Source organism: Hypomesus nipponensis, chromosome 14 (genome assembly GCF_054491055.1).
Source record: "Hypomesus nipponensis isolate SF chromosome 14, ASM5449105v1, whole genome shotgun sequence".
In the NCBI taxonomy this organism is placed as follows: domain Eukaryota; kingdom Metazoa; phylum Chordata; class Actinopteri; order Osmeriformes; family Osmeridae; genus Hypomesus; species Hypomesus nipponensis.
The window spans coordinates 14,694,166-14,713,104 of NC_140374.1; the positions used below are offsets into that span (position 1 = coordinate 14,694,166).

The 18,939-nt window shown below is 45.3% G+C and overlaps 2 protein-coding genes and 1 long non-coding RNA gene across 6 annotated transcripts in view; 1 reads left to right on the top strand and 2 right to left on the bottom strand.

The window, feature by feature from the left end:
* Positions 1-208: 208 nt before the first annotated feature.
* LOC146258754 (receptor-type tyrosine-protein phosphatase zeta-like) overlaps positions 209-18,939 on the bottom strand; it is a 46,269-nt gene continuing 27,538 nt past the window's right edge. Inside the window, exons 9-30 of one of the 4 annotated variants that reach the window (XM_084673247.1) lie at positions 16,701-16,885; positions 16,232-16,358; positions 14,273-14,313; positions 13,127-13,772; positions 10,043-10,181; positions 7,913-7,998; positions 7,347-7,432; positions 6,123-6,143; positions 5,850-5,946; positions 5,662-5,744; positions 5,342-5,476; positions 5,021-5,155; positions 4,562-4,725; positions 4,122-4,257; positions 3,696-3,842; positions 3,277-3,370; positions 2,963-3,036; positions 2,653-2,781; positions 2,267-2,419; positions 1,372-1,514; positions 980-1,115; positions 209-858 (exon numbers count right to left, since the gene is read on the bottom strand). In XM_084673247.1, coding sequence (XP_084529373.1) covers positions 718-858; positions 980-1,115; positions 1,372-1,514; positions 2,267-2,419; positions 2,653-2,781; positions 2,963-3,036; positions 3,277-3,370; positions 3,696-3,842; positions 4,122-4,257; positions 4,562-4,725; positions 5,021-5,155; positions 5,342-5,476; positions 5,662-5,744; positions 5,850-5,946; positions 6,123-6,143; positions 7,347-7,432; positions 7,913-7,998; positions 10,043-10,181; positions 13,127-13,772; positions 14,273-14,313; positions 16,232-16,358; positions 16,701-16,885 — 3,098 coding nt within the window. In that variant the 3' untranslated portion in view covers positions 209-717. Of the gene's footprint in view, positions 859-979; positions 1,116-1,371; positions 1,515-2,266; positions 2,420-2,652; positions 2,782-2,962; positions 3,037-3,276; positions 3,371-3,695; positions 3,843-4,121; positions 4,258-4,561; positions 4,726-5,020; positions 5,156-5,341; positions 5,477-5,661; positions 5,947-6,122; positions 6,144-7,346; positions 7,433-7,912; positions 7,999-10,042; positions 10,182-13,126; positions 13,773-14,272; positions 14,314-16,231; positions 16,359-16,700; positions 16,886-18,939 lie in introns of all 4 variants that reach the window. The other 3 variants (XM_084673248.1, XM_084673245.1, XM_084673246.1) reach the window with 3 other exon arrangements.
* LOC146258755 (uncharacterized) lies at positions 707-5,149 on the top strand. The gene is made up of 3 exons (XR_014729824.1): positions 707-1,140; positions 1,355-1,537; positions 3,714-5,149. It is a non-coding gene; the product is annotated as an uncharacterized LOC146258755 (long non-coding RNA).
* On the bottom strand, positions 11,363-13,079 carry LOC146258756 (uncharacterized). The gene has a single exon (XM_084671691.1). It carries the CDS (start codon positions 13,077-13,079, stop codon positions 11,478-11,480), a length of 1,602 nt encoding a protein of 533 aa, XP_084527817.1. The 3' UTR covers positions 11,363-11,477.

An 18,939-nucleotide genomic window follows, 5' to 3' on the forward strand; every position in this document is an offset into this window, starting at 1 on the left:
ACATTCAATTTCTATTACATGCCCTTTATGATTTTCGAATTGAAAGCACACCACTGCTACAAAAGGAAATAGTACTTACAATGTACAACTGGAAGATGAGTGGCTTGGCCCCTCACAAAATGTATTTTAACACAAAAAGTAGAATTTTCCCTCTTAATCTACCTGCCAATAAATATGCAAAAGATTTAGTCAAGAAAACATCAGGTGGTAAGCCTGGCCAGATCAATTTGCAAATGCATATTAGTCTGGACCCTCTCAGTTAATTTTTTATTTCCAAGGGGCATTATCAACAAACACAGACCTGAATGCCTCAATGTAACAATGATACAACCAATCAGAACAACAAAACAATCTTGTTTGTTTACAAAAATGCCTCAGCGGTGCTCCTCTGTACAGTCATCATATCAAACCTACCCCATATTAGGTTAATGGTTGCGATTGTCCCGGCACTATTAAGGCTGGGTGGACAGATCGATCTGCCAGAGCAAATTTAAGATGTGCTTCCCAGGCTATCAGAAGGGAGCAGTTTAAGACAAAAAACTGGAAAGTTAGTTTACAATTTGTATCAAAGTCGTTAAAAAGTACAAGATTAATATACAAAGGCACGCATTACAGGATCGTATGGGAGAAAGCGGTTGGGGGGCAAACACAGTTCCGTTTGAAACAGAAACCGGAGATAGTCCATTTATGATCGGCATTAGGGAGTTCTTACTGTGGTTAAACCAGCGATTCCAGGCTCTCTGCAGCACTAGTAGGACTGGCCAGGCTAGTACCGTTATCAGATGACTGAAGCATTCTTGCGTCTTCCTGCGTACTCACCAGACTCAGAATAGCTTTGTACAAAAACTGGTACTGGTCCTGCATGGGGCAACCGGAGATGAGGTTTGAATGTTTCACAAACAAAATGGTCATTCCTCAGGTACACTGGAAAATGGCTAAATATAATCTGATAGAATAGCGCAGTCCAGTATATACTCACAATGTCAGTGAAGATTCCAGGTCTCATTAAGTTGGTCATTTTAGCCACTTGGAACACATCCACAGAGCTCTCTGCCTCCAGTTGATGGGATAGAGTCAACAGGGCACAGAAGGTTCCTGCTGGAACGCCCCCAACACTGCAGAACAACACGATTTAAAAAGGTACCAATGTCTCTTACTGCTAATACAAGACAGTAACGCAACTTGGGACAATCTTGCCGTTTATGATCATTGACCTATGCACTTTTTGTGAAGCTCTCTTGGAAGTTACTTTGGATAAAAGCGTCTGCTAAATGTAAACGTAAATGTAACTGATCAAACATGTATGAAGAACTTAATATCTGGATAATTAAAAGAATGAATGATTAACAAACAGATCCTAAGAGGTCTTACTCGTCGTGGACCACCATGGGGCCCTCCATGGAGACTGTCTCCTTCCTGATCAGGGTGAGGAGCTCAAAGGTGCTGCTGATGGGGCTGTCTGGGTTGGGCCAGCGTGGTGCTCGGTAGTGCCTCACTTCCAGAACATAGTCATCCTGTCAACCAGGAAGACAATGATGTGAGTATAGTTTACTGTTACAACCTAAGTAAATATCAAGGTCAATGCATACATCAGATTTCATGGGCCCAGTGTCAAATCGTAACCTATGTTGTAGCAACATAACCCTAAGTTGGCTAAACGTTAATGGTTGCCAACTGTCACTCCTTAAAACAAACAAAAAATGCAAACTACTGTAAAACCAAGTTATCACAGTTATACATTTTGGTATACCATTTTATTAAATCCAGTGAAATTCTCCATCATGGCAACCAACTATGTAGGTTGCCATATTGAAAACATGTTGATTTCAATAAGCACCCTTCTCATTCACAAATTGATTCTTGGTGACTGAGTAATAAGTCAATGTCTTGATGTCTATTATATGCAGTTAATTTGTTGTTCCAAGGTTTTACATTTCCTAAACAATAGTTTTGCAAGTGAACAGCAACAATGTATTATTGACACGCGTGTGTGTGTGTACATAAATGTGTCTGTCGGAGAGTGATGTCAGGGGTGCAGATGGCAGTGTCTAAACTGTAAAATAACAGCTGTGTTTCACTGAGGCGTTGTTTATTGTATTTTGTTTCCACTCCATTCACAAGTCATTCGATTTAACCATGGCCAAGCCAGCAAGAGGATATTGCCCTCCCCAAAACGGTCAATTTCCTATTGCAAATGTTTTTCATTTTAGTATCAGTTGGTAAAAAGTCCTTCTGTGAATCAAGCTCATTGGGTGTTGCACAATACCTGCATAGCCTCAAGGACATAGTCCTGAACCACCAGCATCTCCTCATTGGCCAGGCACAGGTGGTTTTCACTCCTGAGGCTCACAGAGAACATGCCACAGCTGACTGGCTGGTCCTTGTGGGGCCAGTAGGCAGTAGGTTCCTCGATGTTAGTCTACAACAACAGGAATCACAGGTTTTTACACCCCCCCCCACAAACATACACGCTTTTAGGCATGCCAGAACCCAACAACCCTTGTGTGCTAACCGGGACTTAATGGATCAGCAATGGGTTAACCCACTTCAGATGGAAATGGGTAAACCTCTGGTTCTTGATGTGAAAGGGTTTGTTAGATTTAACATCCACTGGGAGTATGAGCTTATTGTTAAGCAAGCAGGGACACTCACTGGACTGTGGGGTCCTGGCAGAGACACGATGACCTGAGCGTTGTGTTCCCAGACCATCCTCCAGAAGTCCTTGGTAGTGCTAGGCAGTGGATTCTGGGTCACAATGAATTCAGTTTTGTGCCGGTACCCCTGTGGAAACAAATGTTTTCCAGCCGTCACCGGTAGTGTGTAGTACTACGTTATCTGTAACCAGTGACTTGAATGAGTCTACCAAGCCTGTGACTTTAAATTTGTTGTTCCTTTACTACTATTTAGCACCTGACGCTTAATGCAGCCTTTTCTTCATGTAGTTATGAGTGTGAGCTCTTACGGTAATGTATGAAGCATTGATGTAGTCTGACATTTCACCAGCCACGGTAGACAAGCACACTCGCGACCTTTCAACTGTAAACAGAAATTGAATATATATATATATATATATATATATATATACTGGAAATTATAGTAAACATCCTACACATCCAGGGTACATTAACATGCCATTTAGACTTCTTTGGCAAGACAAAAAAACAACATAAGGATTTTTGTTCCGTTGTTTGTTGTACAGGCAATGTTTCAAGGTGACCAGGACTGGCGGGCTTTTGTTGCACCTTTTCACAGTGAAGATGAATGTCTGGAACTCACCAGGCACCAAAGAGCAGTCTCTGTTCTTGTCTCTGTTGCACTCTTTCAGGGCTGCAGAGTTGTCACATTGCTTGGCATTGGCCTGCGATATCAACTGGAATGACATTGGCACCAGAACTTATGTTAGTATCTGCACCTGTCCTTTTTCAAATAGCAGAGGATTCCTGTTCATTTTAAAACCGTTTTTTGTACCCCTGCTGTCTTGTACTTTAATGCGTTCATATAAGGAATGCAGAGTGCAGACGATATGTAAGGCACGACTTCACAGATATCCGTCTGAAGTGTAGGAAGGTTTTATTGATGATTCCAAAACATGCACTCATCAGAAGGTTAACTATTCTTTAATAGCTTCAGTTTTCTATGGTGCATTTCTTAGCTACTGTGAAAACGTACAGCACAAGAGTCTGACAAGCATTTACCTTGAACTGCTTCTCCAGGTGGGTCCTGCCAGAGGGCCCAGGGGTCAGGAGGTCGTTGACGTAGCTGTGGATGTGGCTGGACGCTACCTCGGTCTCCTTGCCCAAAATGGCTTCCACTAGGGCATCGTGAATGAAGATGTATTGTTCCTGAATGATTCGAGTAAATAGAACAGAAATTACTTTTGATTTTTTCTTTTTGTTATTATTGTTGTGCCTGTTTAGTCACTGTTACGGAAGGGTGTTTGTAGTTGTGGCTGGAATAGGTTATGAAACCTCGACCAAAATCAAACAGCAGTGGAATCTTGCTGCAGCCTAAGCACACCTATGATATTTCATGGAAATACAGTTGTTTGTTTGTTTCTTGGTCAGCGTTTCGGTCTACAGTGGTAATGTTTATCCTCCGTTTATGTTTAAATGACCGCTCACCTCTGTCTGAACCAAGTAGTTTCTTTGTGTGCGGATGTGTTTGAGGAAGCCCATGATGTTGACACTGTTTTCTTCTTTGATCTGCTTCAGCATGCTGTCCAACACAATGTAAGTGCCTGTTCTGCCAACACCGGCACTGCAATCACATGCAACAGAACAGGCAATTCTTCAAACAGTAAAATACAAGGATACAGTTTCCCCATCAAGTTGTTTTGAAGGAACATTCTGTACAGTATGATTATTACACCAGTGGACTAGAATTCTGGTGACTTTCCTAATTCAGTTACAGAACTAATACCTCATCTCTGATATGATAAGCATGTCAATGTCCAATCCAAAGACCCTTAAGCCTAGTAGTGAGTAAGAAGGGACACCGGAACTTAAGGTCCTATTAAGAGCATGCGTGAACGCAGGCCATCCGGTACCCTAGAACAACCCACCTGCAGTGCACAACAATAGGCCCCATGTCGTCCGTCTGGGTCTTGGAGGACTTGTGGACGAACGTGAGGACAGGGAGGGCGTACCCTGGCACCCCCATGTCCGGCCACTGGGTGTAGTGATACTGGGTCACTGTTCGTTCGTTGCTGCGCCCCTTCTGAGATCCCTGCCAGTCAGAGGACAAAGAAGAGGAAGTTAATCGACTGGGATAAGATGTTTTATTCCACTAACAAGTCATTGGCACTCATCATGTGTCCTTGCGGATTTTGAAGGAAGATTCTATAAAACCGGATAGATTAAAGTGCAAACATAAGTCACAAGTTGTTTTTTTGAAGGGGGGCGGGGGGAGTGAGACTGTAGAACTACTTGCTCTCCAGCAAACATTGCTTTGAGAAGTGTGATTACAAGGCCGTCTGCTTGGAAAGAGTGAGGGAAGAAGGGGACGAGAAATTCCCTCAAACCTTTTTGACACCGGTGTTCCTGAGGGTGAAGGTCCTCTGGGTGTAGTAGGCCAGGACCTTGGTGCTCCGCAGGGTAACCAGGAAACTGCCGTACTCCTCCTGGCTCTCCAGCGGCCAGTACTGGTCACACTTCCTCTGAGGGAGGGGGCAACATTTAACCATCATACAACAGCAAAAACAACAACACAAATAGGCATGCAAGTATACAGTCTATTTCTGTCCTCATTAGCCATCCAGAATCATCCAGATGGCTGTTTCCTGACGTCGCCTTGCTGATGAGGTGTAGCTAGTGGACAGCATGGAGGAGTGTCAGTCTCTCACCCTGCCCTTTTCCACCAGGTTGGTGATCATGACGATGACCCCAACGTTCTGCTCCCACACCATCCTCCAGAAGTCCTCAGTGCTGGACTTCAGAGGCCCCTGGGCTGCGATATAGGCCCTGGACTTGTTAAAGCCCTGGAGAGAAGAGGCCGTTAGGGGCAGCAGCAAGCAATGAGTCATTCCAAATTAGTTTTGGGATTATACCGGATGCTAATATTACACATTTTTGATACACGTGCAATAAGGATGCCCTGACAATAAGTCATCTTTCATCTGTTGTTTCAAAAGGCTCATCTGAAAGTGGAATGAAGATTTCTTACATTCACATAGTTGGCATTAATATAATCTCCAGTCTTCCCGTCTTTGTCAGTCTGGGGTGAAAGTCGTACACGGCTGTGGTCATCTACAGACGGAGACAGATCCAAGAACTCGGAACAAAGACCAATAGGAACTCGATAAAGAGGGATGTGAAATATAAATGTGTTGGTTCTACGCGTCAGATACTTGCATGCCAGGATGTTGATGTATCGATTCTTGTTCTTGTTGTCTGGATGGTTGGAGCTGTCTGTGGTGATGCTCAGGTCTACCGTGCATGCCTGCACCTCCTAGAAAACACAGCAGTTCTTTGTCACGTCACTCCTGCAATCATAGCATCCCAAATAACACACAAATAACAAACAAAAAAAAACATTGGCCGTTTGTGGCACGTCATGCATTGACACAGAAAAACCTGATCGCTACATGCTACGTGGCTAAAAACAAAAGGGGACATGTGACTTACCTCGTAACACTCTTTCAATATCTAATGGTGGGAGTGTGAATGCAGAAAGCACAGCGATGATGTTCCGTGACACACAGTGAATAAAAGTGCAAAAATATAACATATTACAAGACACACAAGACACTACACCGGTATATTTATATCGACATACACTGTACATGCTTCGGACGGACTATAGGAAGCTGAGCCAAGGAATAAGGCTTGCCGTCGGACTGACCCTATGGCCATGTTGTCCGTAGGACATGTCAAGCTGTCATTGACAACCAACAAACGACTTTTCAGTTGGTAATTGATCTATTTAAACAGCCAAAATGTAAAATATGTGTCTATATAGATTGTTAAAATAACAAGAAACACCTTACATTAACCACCATGGAACTGCATAATTGGGATGGTAAAAACATAACAGGTAGGTACATAGGAATTGCTTTGAAGTTACATGGTAGACAATGTAACCTCAAACCTTGATGTAAAGTGTTGCAGAAGAACCTAGAATTTACTTTGGCGTGTAGACAAAGCACTTCTTTCAACAATCAACAAACTCTTCAGCCTGCACAAATACTCTGCCCTGTCCCCTCCTTCCTAGACCACATGATGTCTATTACTAAGTGAGTGTGTTTTTATAGGAAAACATTTGGACCGACGTGTAAGGACATAAGCCTTGTCATGCTGGGCCCGTCAATGTACGCTGCGCAGTAATATGACAATGACACAGAGAGAGAGAGAGTCAATTTGTTACACAGCATGCATCACATTAACCTTTCACATGCCGACTAGGAAATACAACACAGCCATCAACATTCCAAACGACGATTGGATTGTTTAACAAAATGGAGGCAGAAATAAACGTATAGAACAAACCACTAGAATTTTTACTTTGTTTTCATAGCGGGTTATTTTGAAGGGCAAAGGGCACAATATGCCATATTTCCACGGCAGGTTACAAAACACTCAAATGAAAATAGCCGTAGCAAAGTCATTGTTTGTTGTCGTCGTGGTACAGGTTTTATTTTCAGTCCCTCACCCTAAACACATGACATCCGTTCTATCACAGCACCGAGTAAAGCAATTATTGCCAAACTCATCTGATTCGTTTCCGTTTTTCAGTAAAGAAGATATGTGTGTGTGTGGGAGAGGGGGGGGTCAAGGGTTCGAGGAATTCAACACTGCAATATTTTGTGAGGGAGCAAACGAACAGTGAGTAGTGACTGTGTGACTGTGCACCTCAAACTCTCGGGAGAATGCATTGGTGTCATGAAGTTCGGCGACGTGCTTGACAAACTGCTTCACTGGTAACGCGTCATGCTCATCTAAAACACAAGCAACCAGACAGGAAAGAAGGCATTGATACTGAGCAAACACAGTCCCCAATTATAATATCATGTCCATTTATACTGTATGAGATTTTGTTTTGGAACAAATATACTTGTTATTTAAGAGTCTGAAAATGGAACACTCCAGATATTGATAGACATTTCACTAACAGGATATTGATCTGAAGCAAACAATCCTACATCGACAATATTGTGGCGCATCTCGTGTGTAGTATGTGTGTTTGATAGTTGTATTAACAGCATGGATTGGGGGGTATAATGGTCAAATCATTATTCTAAAAGATGAGCACTGAGCTTTGAAGGCTGTTCTTCTGAACCGCTAGTCATCCTGATGTTTGGTAATGTTGTGTTAGTAAAAGGAAAGCTAGTCCATATGCCTGCTTTGTGAAATCTAACGTTTTGATTTTATGCCAAATAAACTGAATTAATAAGGCGGTGTGTGTGTGTGTGTGTTACCTGCTGGAGTAAGCATGGGAGGCACAGGTATCACTTTAGGTGATGTGGTATCTTCAATGTAGAAATGGGCTGTCTGGAAGCATTTCCTGTACAAAATAAAGGTTATTGTCGCAGTATATTCGCCATGTTAATTGTGAAGTTAATTTCAGAAAAAAACTATTGCATATTGCTACGCGTTTTACATTTCTCTTGCTCGGGATGACACAATACGTATACTGTTCACTATTTAATACCATGATACAAAACTGTGTCAGTGTTGTTGTCTGCTTGGGTAAAACTTAATGAAAAATAGGAATCCTGAATTAAAAAAAAAAAGTGGGACCTTGAAGCTTCGTTGAAGACAGCATAATGAAAGGCTTGAAATTGTCTTTGTAGTTCTGTCTTGGAAGATGAAAATGGCACACCACAGATGTTGGACCTTAAATGGTAATCTTTCCATAACACAGGAAAAAAGATGTTCCCTCTAATCCTTGACAGGTTTTTAACAGGATGAACCCTGTCTGTCTTTCTGGTAAACTTGGGCTATGTTGGCCAAAAATGGACATCACAGGATGGATTAGCCTGCACAGAAATACCCCTGTAAGATTAAATGGGTTGGTTTCAAAGATGTTCTCCTCAAGGCCACAGTTGGATATAGTATTTTGATGAAGACACCAACTCTATGTTTAAAAAATACAAAAATAAAGAGTACGCCTACGTCAGAAATCATACACGTTGTCGTTTTCTTGTGTAATGTGTTTGTGTTTTTATTAAATGGAATATCAATTCACCTCAAGGGTTCAAGTCGAAATACTGTAGCCTACATGACTAATCCAATACCTCGCGCAGACTGCTTGCTTGACCCCAAATGGACAGCTGTGAGGTGGCCAAATGCGCACCATGTCACCGTGGGACGTACCGAGACGCAACACGCATAGGATTAGTACCACTGGGCTTGCCGCCACTCGTTTTACAAGACGCTAAACACAATTCCCTCATGTCGGACATAATCAAGACGAGGCCCTTTTTTCCCCACCCCCCAACGCTCGCGCCAACCACTGGCGCGCGCTCAACTCGATGTTCATTGAGGTAGGCGTACATTTTTATCTGAGAATTAATCACACAACGCAAAGATTACTAGAGGCTTACCACTCCTCAATCGCATAGTACAATAACAAGCACAGGAGAAAACATGAACAATATGTTGTTTCTGCGCCAAGAGAGATGAAAATTGTACAATCATAAAATCAAAAAAAGGTTATCAAAATATTTTTATCTTCACTACAACGTGTCAATGATTGGATTTCTGAGTTATTTCTCAGTTCCAGTAGTCAATTCCCCATCACAGTCAAGAGGCATCATCAGAAAAGCCCCAAATCAGAACTTTATACTAAAAGCCTAATTTAAAAATAAATCAAATTAACAATACAAAATAAGTTATTAACATTAATTAAGTGTGAGACCGGTGTTGAAAGCCAACTTAGGCCCTAGCTTTCAGCACAGTGAATGAGGGTGCATGCATTTTCTCCGGGAAGATTGGGCCCTGTCTGGGGAGATTAGATCTCCCGGACAGTTATGGCTTAACAAAACAGACCTTTGACACATCCCCTCCACTGCCCCCATCCCGCCCCACCCCCATGACCCCCCAAAGCCTTCTCCAGAACGCGTGTGGCAGATTAACCCTAACAACATGTCAGGTATCAGCCTCACTGGGTCTTATGGAGCCAGTCCCTAAGGGAAGACCAGAACCATATCAATGCCGAAAAGAAGACGTTCGTAAAAGCTTAAGCCTTTAGTAAGATTATACGCAGTCGCATCCAGGTCATGGCTGGGGCCACGGAAGTCGGGGAGGGAGCACAGGACTCCTGTGTTATGGCATATTGTGTGTTATGGCCTATTGTCAGCATTTATTTGTTGACGCTTTTGACGACGCCACTCGGAGACATGAAATCTGCCATCACCAATGTTATTCAGATCCCTGTTTTTAATCAGAAGTTTTTTTTTTTTTTACCAGAATTCTTGTATAGTTACCTAAACAATTTGACATTCTACTGCTTCTTCCATTTCCGCTATAACCCACTGAACTCTTGAGCTACAACTGCACCATGAGCAATGCGATCACCAGACCCGAGTTCCCCGTCTTGGTCCTACCTCCAGTAGATCAGGATCCCCACCAGGATGACCAGGCCCAGGAAGGTGAAGGTGGAGACCACAGCCAGGGGCACCACGGCCTTCTGCTCCTTCTCCCGTGCCGAGCCCACCCTGGACTCGTGGCTGCTGTTACTGGCCTCTGTGTAGAGGTGGAGGCAGGGGGCAAGGGTCAGGGGTCACGCCAAAAACAATAATAGTGCGTGGTCGACATGCAGACGCAGGCGGTTTCTCACACATCTAACGCACACTTACAGCGCACGTACACAAGGCACTCTTACACAATGAGAAAAATGAACAAAATACTCACAGTCATCCACCACGACTTGCATGTGAAAGCAAGGGACTACCATGCAGCATGCATACGTAATGCATCCTGAATGCAGGCCTTAATGCGTGCATGCAGAATCTGTGCCAGATGGTATTCCTCGGAGTCCTGACTATCATTTGCAAACCAGTGAGGAAACTACTCTTACCATGGGCATAAACACATCAAACCTACCTTTGTGTTTGAGCGCGAGATGAATGTTGAATATATAAACTTGGGGATCAACTTTGCATTCCTAAGATAGTGCGACACAGCTCTGGTGTCCTCATACATTCCTACATATTGCTGGTGATGGATGACAAAGAATAGAAGGAGATCCCCATAAAGGATTTTGGTGTCTACTGTACATAGAGATGTGCTAAAAGGTTATTCAAGACTGGAGCACAATTTTTGAGTACACGTAATGATGTAATTCAGGAAGCCATGGAACCTGGCACTAAATGTAAGCTTTCCAAAAGATAATTGTGGTGTAAGACCTTTAAGAATGTGTACAAATGGCACAATTCCGCTTCTTTCATAAGGCATTTCAAATTCAACACCTCAAGGTCCGAAATGATTTAGTTTTGAAATGCTAAATAGATTTAAATCAAGGAATTTGTGCTGAAATGCTTGTTGCCTTGACATTGGTAGGTAGTCTGCAGGGAAACAAAGATAATTGCTGCCACCTGCTGGTTATGAAGCGCTACTGCTGGCTGAAGTTCAAACATACAATTGATTGAGAGTATTTTAAGAATTGGTCCAAAATGTTGTTTTGGGGTATATTGTTGGCGTGATATCAGATGTTTGTGCAGAAAAGGTAAGGCACGGAAGCACACAAGACAAAGGACATATGATATGAAGTGGGCTGGTGAGAAAGCAGTAGGTTATTAGATGTACTTCCTGGCACTACAAGGCAATGACGTGTGGTTAAGATGTGTTATGGTGAGGTTCTCTCAAGGCCCCCCTCAAAACGTACGATTGACTGTGTGAAAATGCACACTCTCAGACACACACACTTAAATGATGACATTTTAGTTTTTCGCAGACAGGTGGGTAGGTTAGTCAACTCTTTTGGTGAATCCTCAAGCCTCTTCCTGTTTCCTTTGCATCATGGGAGGAGTCGTTTTCCCGTCAGTAACAAACTCTGCCCCCGCAGGTTGCGTAGAGAAAAATGCCGCCCTCCGATGCGATTGACCCTTTACCTTCGACAGGATCCTCCTCAGAGTCTCTCTCTGTGCGCTCGGGAATACTGAAGTCGGAAGACGTCTCGTTGTCGTATGGGCTCTCGCCCTGCCCCGAGCCGCTCTCCTCCTCCCCACCCAGCGACCATGGCGTGGGCGAGGTTACCATGGAAACGCTCACCGCAGTGCCGCCGCTCTCTGTGGCGACGGCGCTGCCGCTTTCGGCGTCGAAATAGAACGCGGAGGAGCGCTCGTCGCCGTCGTCAGGAGTGACCGGGGACGTCTCCGTGGTGAGCGAGGGGGCGGTGACGGAGGGCGCGACCCCGGTCGTGTACGGGAGCGCGCCGTCGCCAGACGCTGAACTTTGAACTCTGTCCCACTCCTGATCTAGTAGGCTCTCCTGAGACTCGCCGAACAAGGCCGAGCCAGAGGCACTAGCGCCATCTGTACTCGCGCCGTCGAGGGTGAGGCTGGGAGAGAGGGTGGAGGTGGGGGGGGAGGCCGTGGGCCTGGAGGGGGTGAGGGTTCGGGGGCCCTGGGACGTGTCAGACGTGGAGAATCTGACGTCCTCGGAGCCAGATGCCGTGGCTGCAACAGAAACGGGCACGTAACTGCGGGAACCGTAGAGAGGGGGGTGGGAGAGGGAGGAGGAAGGGGGAGGAGAGACACCGCTATGAGAGGGGAAGAGAGGCAGGCCGTCGGAGGAAGAACCGGCCACAGGCGGAGAGAGGAGGTCATCTAAGTAGCTACTGGAGCCCAAGGGAAGCCCACTGCTAGAGTAGATCTCTAGGCTAGCCGTGCCCTGGGCAGACGAGGGCAACGGGAGGTGAGGAGAGGCATGCAACCACGATGACGACGTCGACGGTTCCAGAGAGCAGGTGCACATGGCCTCCACGTCGCCACTAGCTAACAGATACCCATCACCGCTGGCCCCAGAGAGAAACGAGTCGACCGCGCCCCCGGTCGCGTAAGGGTAGTCCTCGAGCCCGCCGGAGAGAGCGTCTCCGAGGCCAGGGGTTGCTCCGGAGAGGGACAGGTCACTAGACAGAAGAGCCGAAGGCCGGAGGGTGGGGTCGAGGACGGACAGAGAGGCTGCTGCAGAGACAGATCTAGAGAGATCGGAAGGGTCCCAAACGGATTCAGACGACATGGCGGCGGATGAGGCGGGGTCGGGCAGGGTTTGGAGAGGAGGGGTATCGGTAAACACAGGGGGGGGGTCACCCGATGAGGCCACTGACGAGGAACCAGACAACACATCACCACCATCACCGCTATCGCCATCATCATCAAACCCAACACCACCAGAGAGGACCTTGGGGGTCTCCCAACCAGACAGGGGGTGCAGGGGGTGAGGGAGGGCAGAAGGAATGGGGGTGTGGGAGGGGAACTCGGGGGTGGGAGCGGCCAGGGAGTGGTCCCCACTAGACGACAGTGCGGTAGCGGCATGCGGGGGCTCCCGAGCAGGGGAGGGCACAGACGACACAGGTCTAGACGAGGGGGGAGGGACATGCAGGCAGGCAGCGGGGGCGTTGCCGGGGTCACTGGGGTCCATGGTGCCACACACGAGGGAGGAGGATGGGACGACAGAGGGACGCTCACCGTTGAACACCGGCTGAGTGGTCTGCGAGAGAATGCCGCCAAAGGGCGAGGCGGTGGTGGTGGGTGAAACAAAGGGCATGCTGGGACTTGTAGGCCTCAGCGGGACTCCCTGAGAGAAAGAGGAGGCGGAGGTGGCTGCCGGCAGGCTTTCCACGAGAGGTGTTGGATCTGTGGCCTCGCTGCTCGCGTCTCCGGCGATGGTAACGGGTCGGGCTGCAGCTCTGACCTTCTCCACCCCAGACGGGGACGTCAGGGTGAAAACGGCGCGAGACGGCCCTGTCGTAGCGGTTGTTCTGTGCATGGAAGTAGTGCTGCTGAAGCCCCCCCTGCTGGAGGGAGGACGGGTGCTGACCCCGCCTCTACTGCCGGGGCCAGGCGGGGTGGTGCCCCTGCTTTGCTCTGTGGAGGTCGTCTGTTGCTTTACACTTGGTTCCGTGGAGGTCCGGGCTTGATTGGGCTGGTGGGGCTTGAAGGCAGATTCTGTGGTTTTCTTGAGGGAAGATTCTGTGGTGGTTGTGAAACCAGGGAAGATGCGGTTTGGTGGACGTGTAGTCGGACGAGTTGTCGTGGGTGTGGTGGTCAAGTCCATGTCATTGTCTTGGTTACTTCCTGGTTCGGCCAAAGAAGGGTTTGACCAACTGTCGTCCTGTTAAGGAGTTAGGGAATAAAGGAAACGCTTTAAATCATAAGCAAAAACTTGCAGGACACATGTTCTAAAAACTAAGAAATTTATGGGTGAATCAGAAGCCATCAGGCTTCTGAATGGCCAGTGATACACTCTCACCACAATCTCACTAGCCACTTTACACACTGTCACTTTCAGCTAATAGCTTCATATGAGCAACAGTGCACTAATTGTTGCCTCACTTGTCTTTAGGTTAGTATAAGTTTATAAGGTTATGTGTGTTAGAGGTTAAGTATACTGTATTGTATATTATTTTGTATATTTAGGTGGTTTATTATTATATATTATTATTATATCTTTTCATATCAGAGGCGTAATCTATGTTCAGAGTACGTATGTTATGTTATGCCAGGTTGCTTTGCGTTGTCTTGTCCTAAGAATTTCAGTGCCCAGTCTGACTTTGCGTTGTTCTGTGCATCTGACAATAAAAGACTTGAACATGAAAGGACTATGATCCTTACCTCCTCTGAAAATTCTGTTGAATCTAGGTTTGGGTAAGCCTCTGAAAATAAGCAAGAGTTTGACAATTTGAGATACTTTGCTAACAAAATAAGAGTGCAATAATACATTAAAGCAGAATTTTACCAAACTGATATTAATACAGCATTCCATCACATTATCTGGTGCTGGCATAGGTGAAAATGAAAATAAACGGTGTTTAAAAAAAAAGAACAGAACAAATTTTATAGAAGTTACTTGTTGAAGTTCCCAATTACATTATCTCAACGATAATAGGTTAACAGAAAATGCATAGGAAAACCAGAGGGAAAGGTGCCTGAGAATCTGTAAAATTAAACATGAAAACCATTCTGTGTGTACGACATCTTCATTGCAATGTTTTGAGCAATTAAGTGCATACTATTTAAAACACAGACTAGTCTTCAGGAAAGGCCTTTTGATAAGTCCACCTGGAGCTTGATATCCACAAAGGTTCTCTCAGTTGATCCACAGTATCTGCATAAAATATGCAGAATATTCTGACCAAAGACAACCCCAGATTCAGAATATTTGTGAATATTATTGCCATTGCTGGTTTAACACGTTGAGAGAACAGGTGAGTGAGAGAAAAAACAAACAAAAAGTAGAGTAGTAGTAGTAGTATTTCAATCTGTTTGTTTGGGTCAAAAACACAAAAGGAAGTACTTGTGAGAAGTGTAAACACACTGACATGCGCGCGCACACGCATACACTGTAGTATCGCTTTTGGGATGTTAGCAGTCCCTCCATGCACCTGGTAGATTCTCAACACACAAACACGTCCACAGATACAAGGGTTGTGGGGACAATGGGGCCTCTTACCTGAATGGGGCTAAGTTACACATCATGGAGGCCAGATCAGACTGGTTTGTGAAGCATGAGGTGAGTTTTTAAAAAGTTAAATGGAGAGGGAATGAGTGAATGAACATATAAACCAGGCTCCACAAATGATCTGATGGTAGTTGTATGGTCGCTACACCAACTTTGCCACAGTACAAGTTTGTTGTTATCACAACTTGTTCAGTCACACAACTGTCAAATCATTTCAATGTAAAAGCGCATTCATGCATACTGAAATATGATGAGAGCATTTTTAGCAAGTCACATTAGTTTATTATCAACTTTAGTCAGCAAATACAGAGATACCAACATTACCGTTCCAGTGCACGTCAAATGCTGCACACATGCAAACATTCTCTTACTGTGATAGCTGGAGAGGGTGCAAAAACAAAGATGTCGGCTTTGTCTTTTTTGTGTGAAATGGGGACACAGGAAATGACCCTTGACCTCTAACCAAACATGTTCTTTCCACATCTTAGGAATATAGAAAAAATCACATTTAAGAGGAAGATACAGAGGAAAGCACATGGAAACAGTGTTGCTGTAGACAAGAGTAAAACACATAGTATGTTAAACACGTGCATTTAACACTGAAAAGGAGGAGAACATGATAGGAGAAGAAATGGACGGAGATTCGGGTCCTAAAATGGCAAATTCCTGTCAGTCATTGGACGGATGTCATGATTCAGTCTGTATGACATCCAAGATGGTTCCATTGGCATGCCGACAGTTCATAACGTCGGAGAGAGGACAATGATGTTTTTACGGTTTGAAAGAGTTTTCTTATTTGGAGGGTGAGCGATTTCAAAGAAGGATTTAAGTGAGTATATTTGAGAGACTATCGGAGAGATCTGTGGGGACTTTTGAGTTAGTACACAGTAACAAGATGACAACCTAGCCAACGAGCTAATGTTGTAGCAAACTGAGTTTGAAGTTATCTGAACTCCTGATTGTATTTTTGAAAGACACAAACAGACACGGCTAACTGGTTTGCAAAAGATCAGCCTACTGAGCTACATATTAGGTATGGTGTCTCTGCGGGGGGGTACAACTCTAGACACGGCCTGGGCTGACACGGTAGGGACGGGCACGGTCGCTCTTACCGGGGTCGTCGATGGGCATGTCGACCATCAGCTGGTCACTCACACGGCCGTACAGACCGTTGGTGCATACCGCCACCACCTGGACCACGTAGCTGGTGTTGGCCAGCAGGTCCTGGAGGATCGCCCCCTAGTGGACAGAGGAAGGATAACAAGACGTTCAGGAGAGAAAAGAGTGGAGGCGAAGCCCTGTGGTCGTCTTAGTATTGTCCTATTGATTTGTTGTGTGTATCCTGCCATCTGGCCACTTACCACCACAACCAGAGTATTATGGTGCTGTGGGTGATGGTTTTATCAAAAATCCTGAACATGAAACAATGTAACAATGTGTGTAACCTCAGAGGGGGACTAAAAGCTAGTTCAATGTTCATTCAAATTCAACTTGACGTCTGACACGTCACCCAACCCACAGTACCTATTCCAATCTCCCTTCCTACCACCAACCAACCAACTACCACCAGCTCGCCCTCACCACATCCTGGTCCCCATCAGTCAGGTACTGGAAGGCGGGTGTGTCCTCCCCAGGTGCCAGCCGGTAGGTGACCGAGTACTTCTCGATCCCGGCATCGTACACAGCCCGCGGCCGCTCCCACATCACCAGCAGGCTGGTGTAGTTGTGTGGAACCGCCTCCACGTTCTCGGGCTCGGAGCTGCAGACTGAGAGAAAGAAGGGAGGGAGGTCAGAGAGCGCGTGCGTGCGAGAGCGAGAGAGAGAGGAGGTAAGGGGTGGATTGATGGAAAGGCCAGCATCTGAGAGACCAGATGGACACAGTAAGCCCATAAGGTGAGCTGCGAAAGACTCTTGATTCAAAATCCAAACAGAAGGACGGAATGTTGAGTCCCACGCTGTTGGCAGCGTACAACCTTAGGTTCAGGTACATTACTCTGGAATACTGCCCACTTCTAAACAGAGACACCGAAAACAATTAAACGTCCGTCAAAACGATGTTTACCACTCTTGTTCCTCGTGACCTATCCTTTTGAGTGTTCAAAGTTCACCATCCCAGATTAGCGCTCCAGAGATAATGCAGATCCGACACAGAGACACTGTGGGACACTCGGGGATTAACTCAGATTAGGGGGGACACTGAGCACTGGATCAATAGAAGTTTGACGTGAAACAATCGTCAGGGAATGGCGTCTAAGCCACTGACACACATCCTCCTAGGGCTGAGTCGCACACTCACAAATCCCTGACCGATTTATCCTCTTAGAGCTGGACATAAAGTCAAGGGTTCAGAGGGCTTGATGTCGGGTGGAGGGCGAGTTTATGCTTTGCCAAATAATCAACAATCATTTAATCTGGTTTGTAACGTCCTCTGCATTGAAGGGCTTCATGCTAAGGAAGATGGAGAAGTCGAGAGTAGCTTAAACAAGTAGAGTACTACTACCACTTTTCCAACACAAGAGGGCAGAGACGGACAGCAAGATCATTCTCGAAGGAGAATCCTCCAACTCAGGTTCAACAAGTTCTACATGCCCTCCATGTGAGGAATGCTGAATATATGAAACAACAAAACCCCAAACAATTGATAAATAATTGAAAACATTTATATGTAATCCGAGTATGATCGAAAGTTCTATGCAATAGCAGTTCTCCATGGTCCAATTCCCATCACATCAAATGTTTACAACAGAAAATGATACAGCACAGTATGGTAGTGCATGTATGATGAAAGCCTATTGACCCCCCAAAAATAAACCCATTCAATATTTTACATCAAATAGGGAGTCAGGTGGCTGAGTGGTTAGGGAGTCGGGCTAGTAATCTGGTTGCCAGTTCGATTCCCGGCTGTGTCAAATGACGATGTGTCCTTGGGCAAGGCACTTCACCCTACTTGTCTCGGGGGGAATGTCCCTGTGCTTACTGTAAGTTGCTCTGGATAAGAGCGCCTGCTAAATGACTAAATGCAAATTAAATATGGATTAAAATCTCTTCCTACAAAAGCAAGGTGGGCAGACTCCCAAAAAGGTTACCCATCAACAGCCCAAGAACACAGAGTAAAACATTTGCCCAATGCCTAAAATTGAGAAAAACATATCACACATGCAAAGATGTTAACAATCACAGTTAGTCATACCCATAAAAGTGTGTGCAGATACATATTAACATACAATCAAGAACATGCACATAGGAGTTCTAAAATAGACACATTGTGCTGTAACAACTACAGTATGCTGACTACCAAAAAAAAATACATAGCCAGCCACAAGGCATGGTTAATAAGTATTATAATTTAGGAATGTCGTCCAGCAACTGTCTGGACAGCTGTTGAAGTCCTGATGAAGAATGATGTCTATCCAGTTAACCTGTCGAGCCATGTAGTCACAAATAATGAGTTGCACAGCCATACGTGTGAAGTGACTGTGTGCCTGTTAGTATGTAGAACTACTGTTTATGTACAGAAGAACCACTGTGTGTGCATGTGTGAGTGTGTGTGTCATGCACAATTATTGGCCCAGCTGACCTGTATGTGATGCCTGCAATGAGCAGCTTCAAAGCTGCCCCCAGCAAAAGGGTTCCTAAAATAGAGCAACATCGTTGCCGTGATGGTAGGCTACTTCACAGATGGGTTACCAGTGCAGCGCTATCCCCTTGTGTTTCTACAGCTCCCCCATTGGAAACTTTTATAGGTCAGCAAAGTGTCACAAAGATATTTTGGTATGCTTATGATCCAAGATTTATTTCCCTTCACTTGAAACTGAATGTT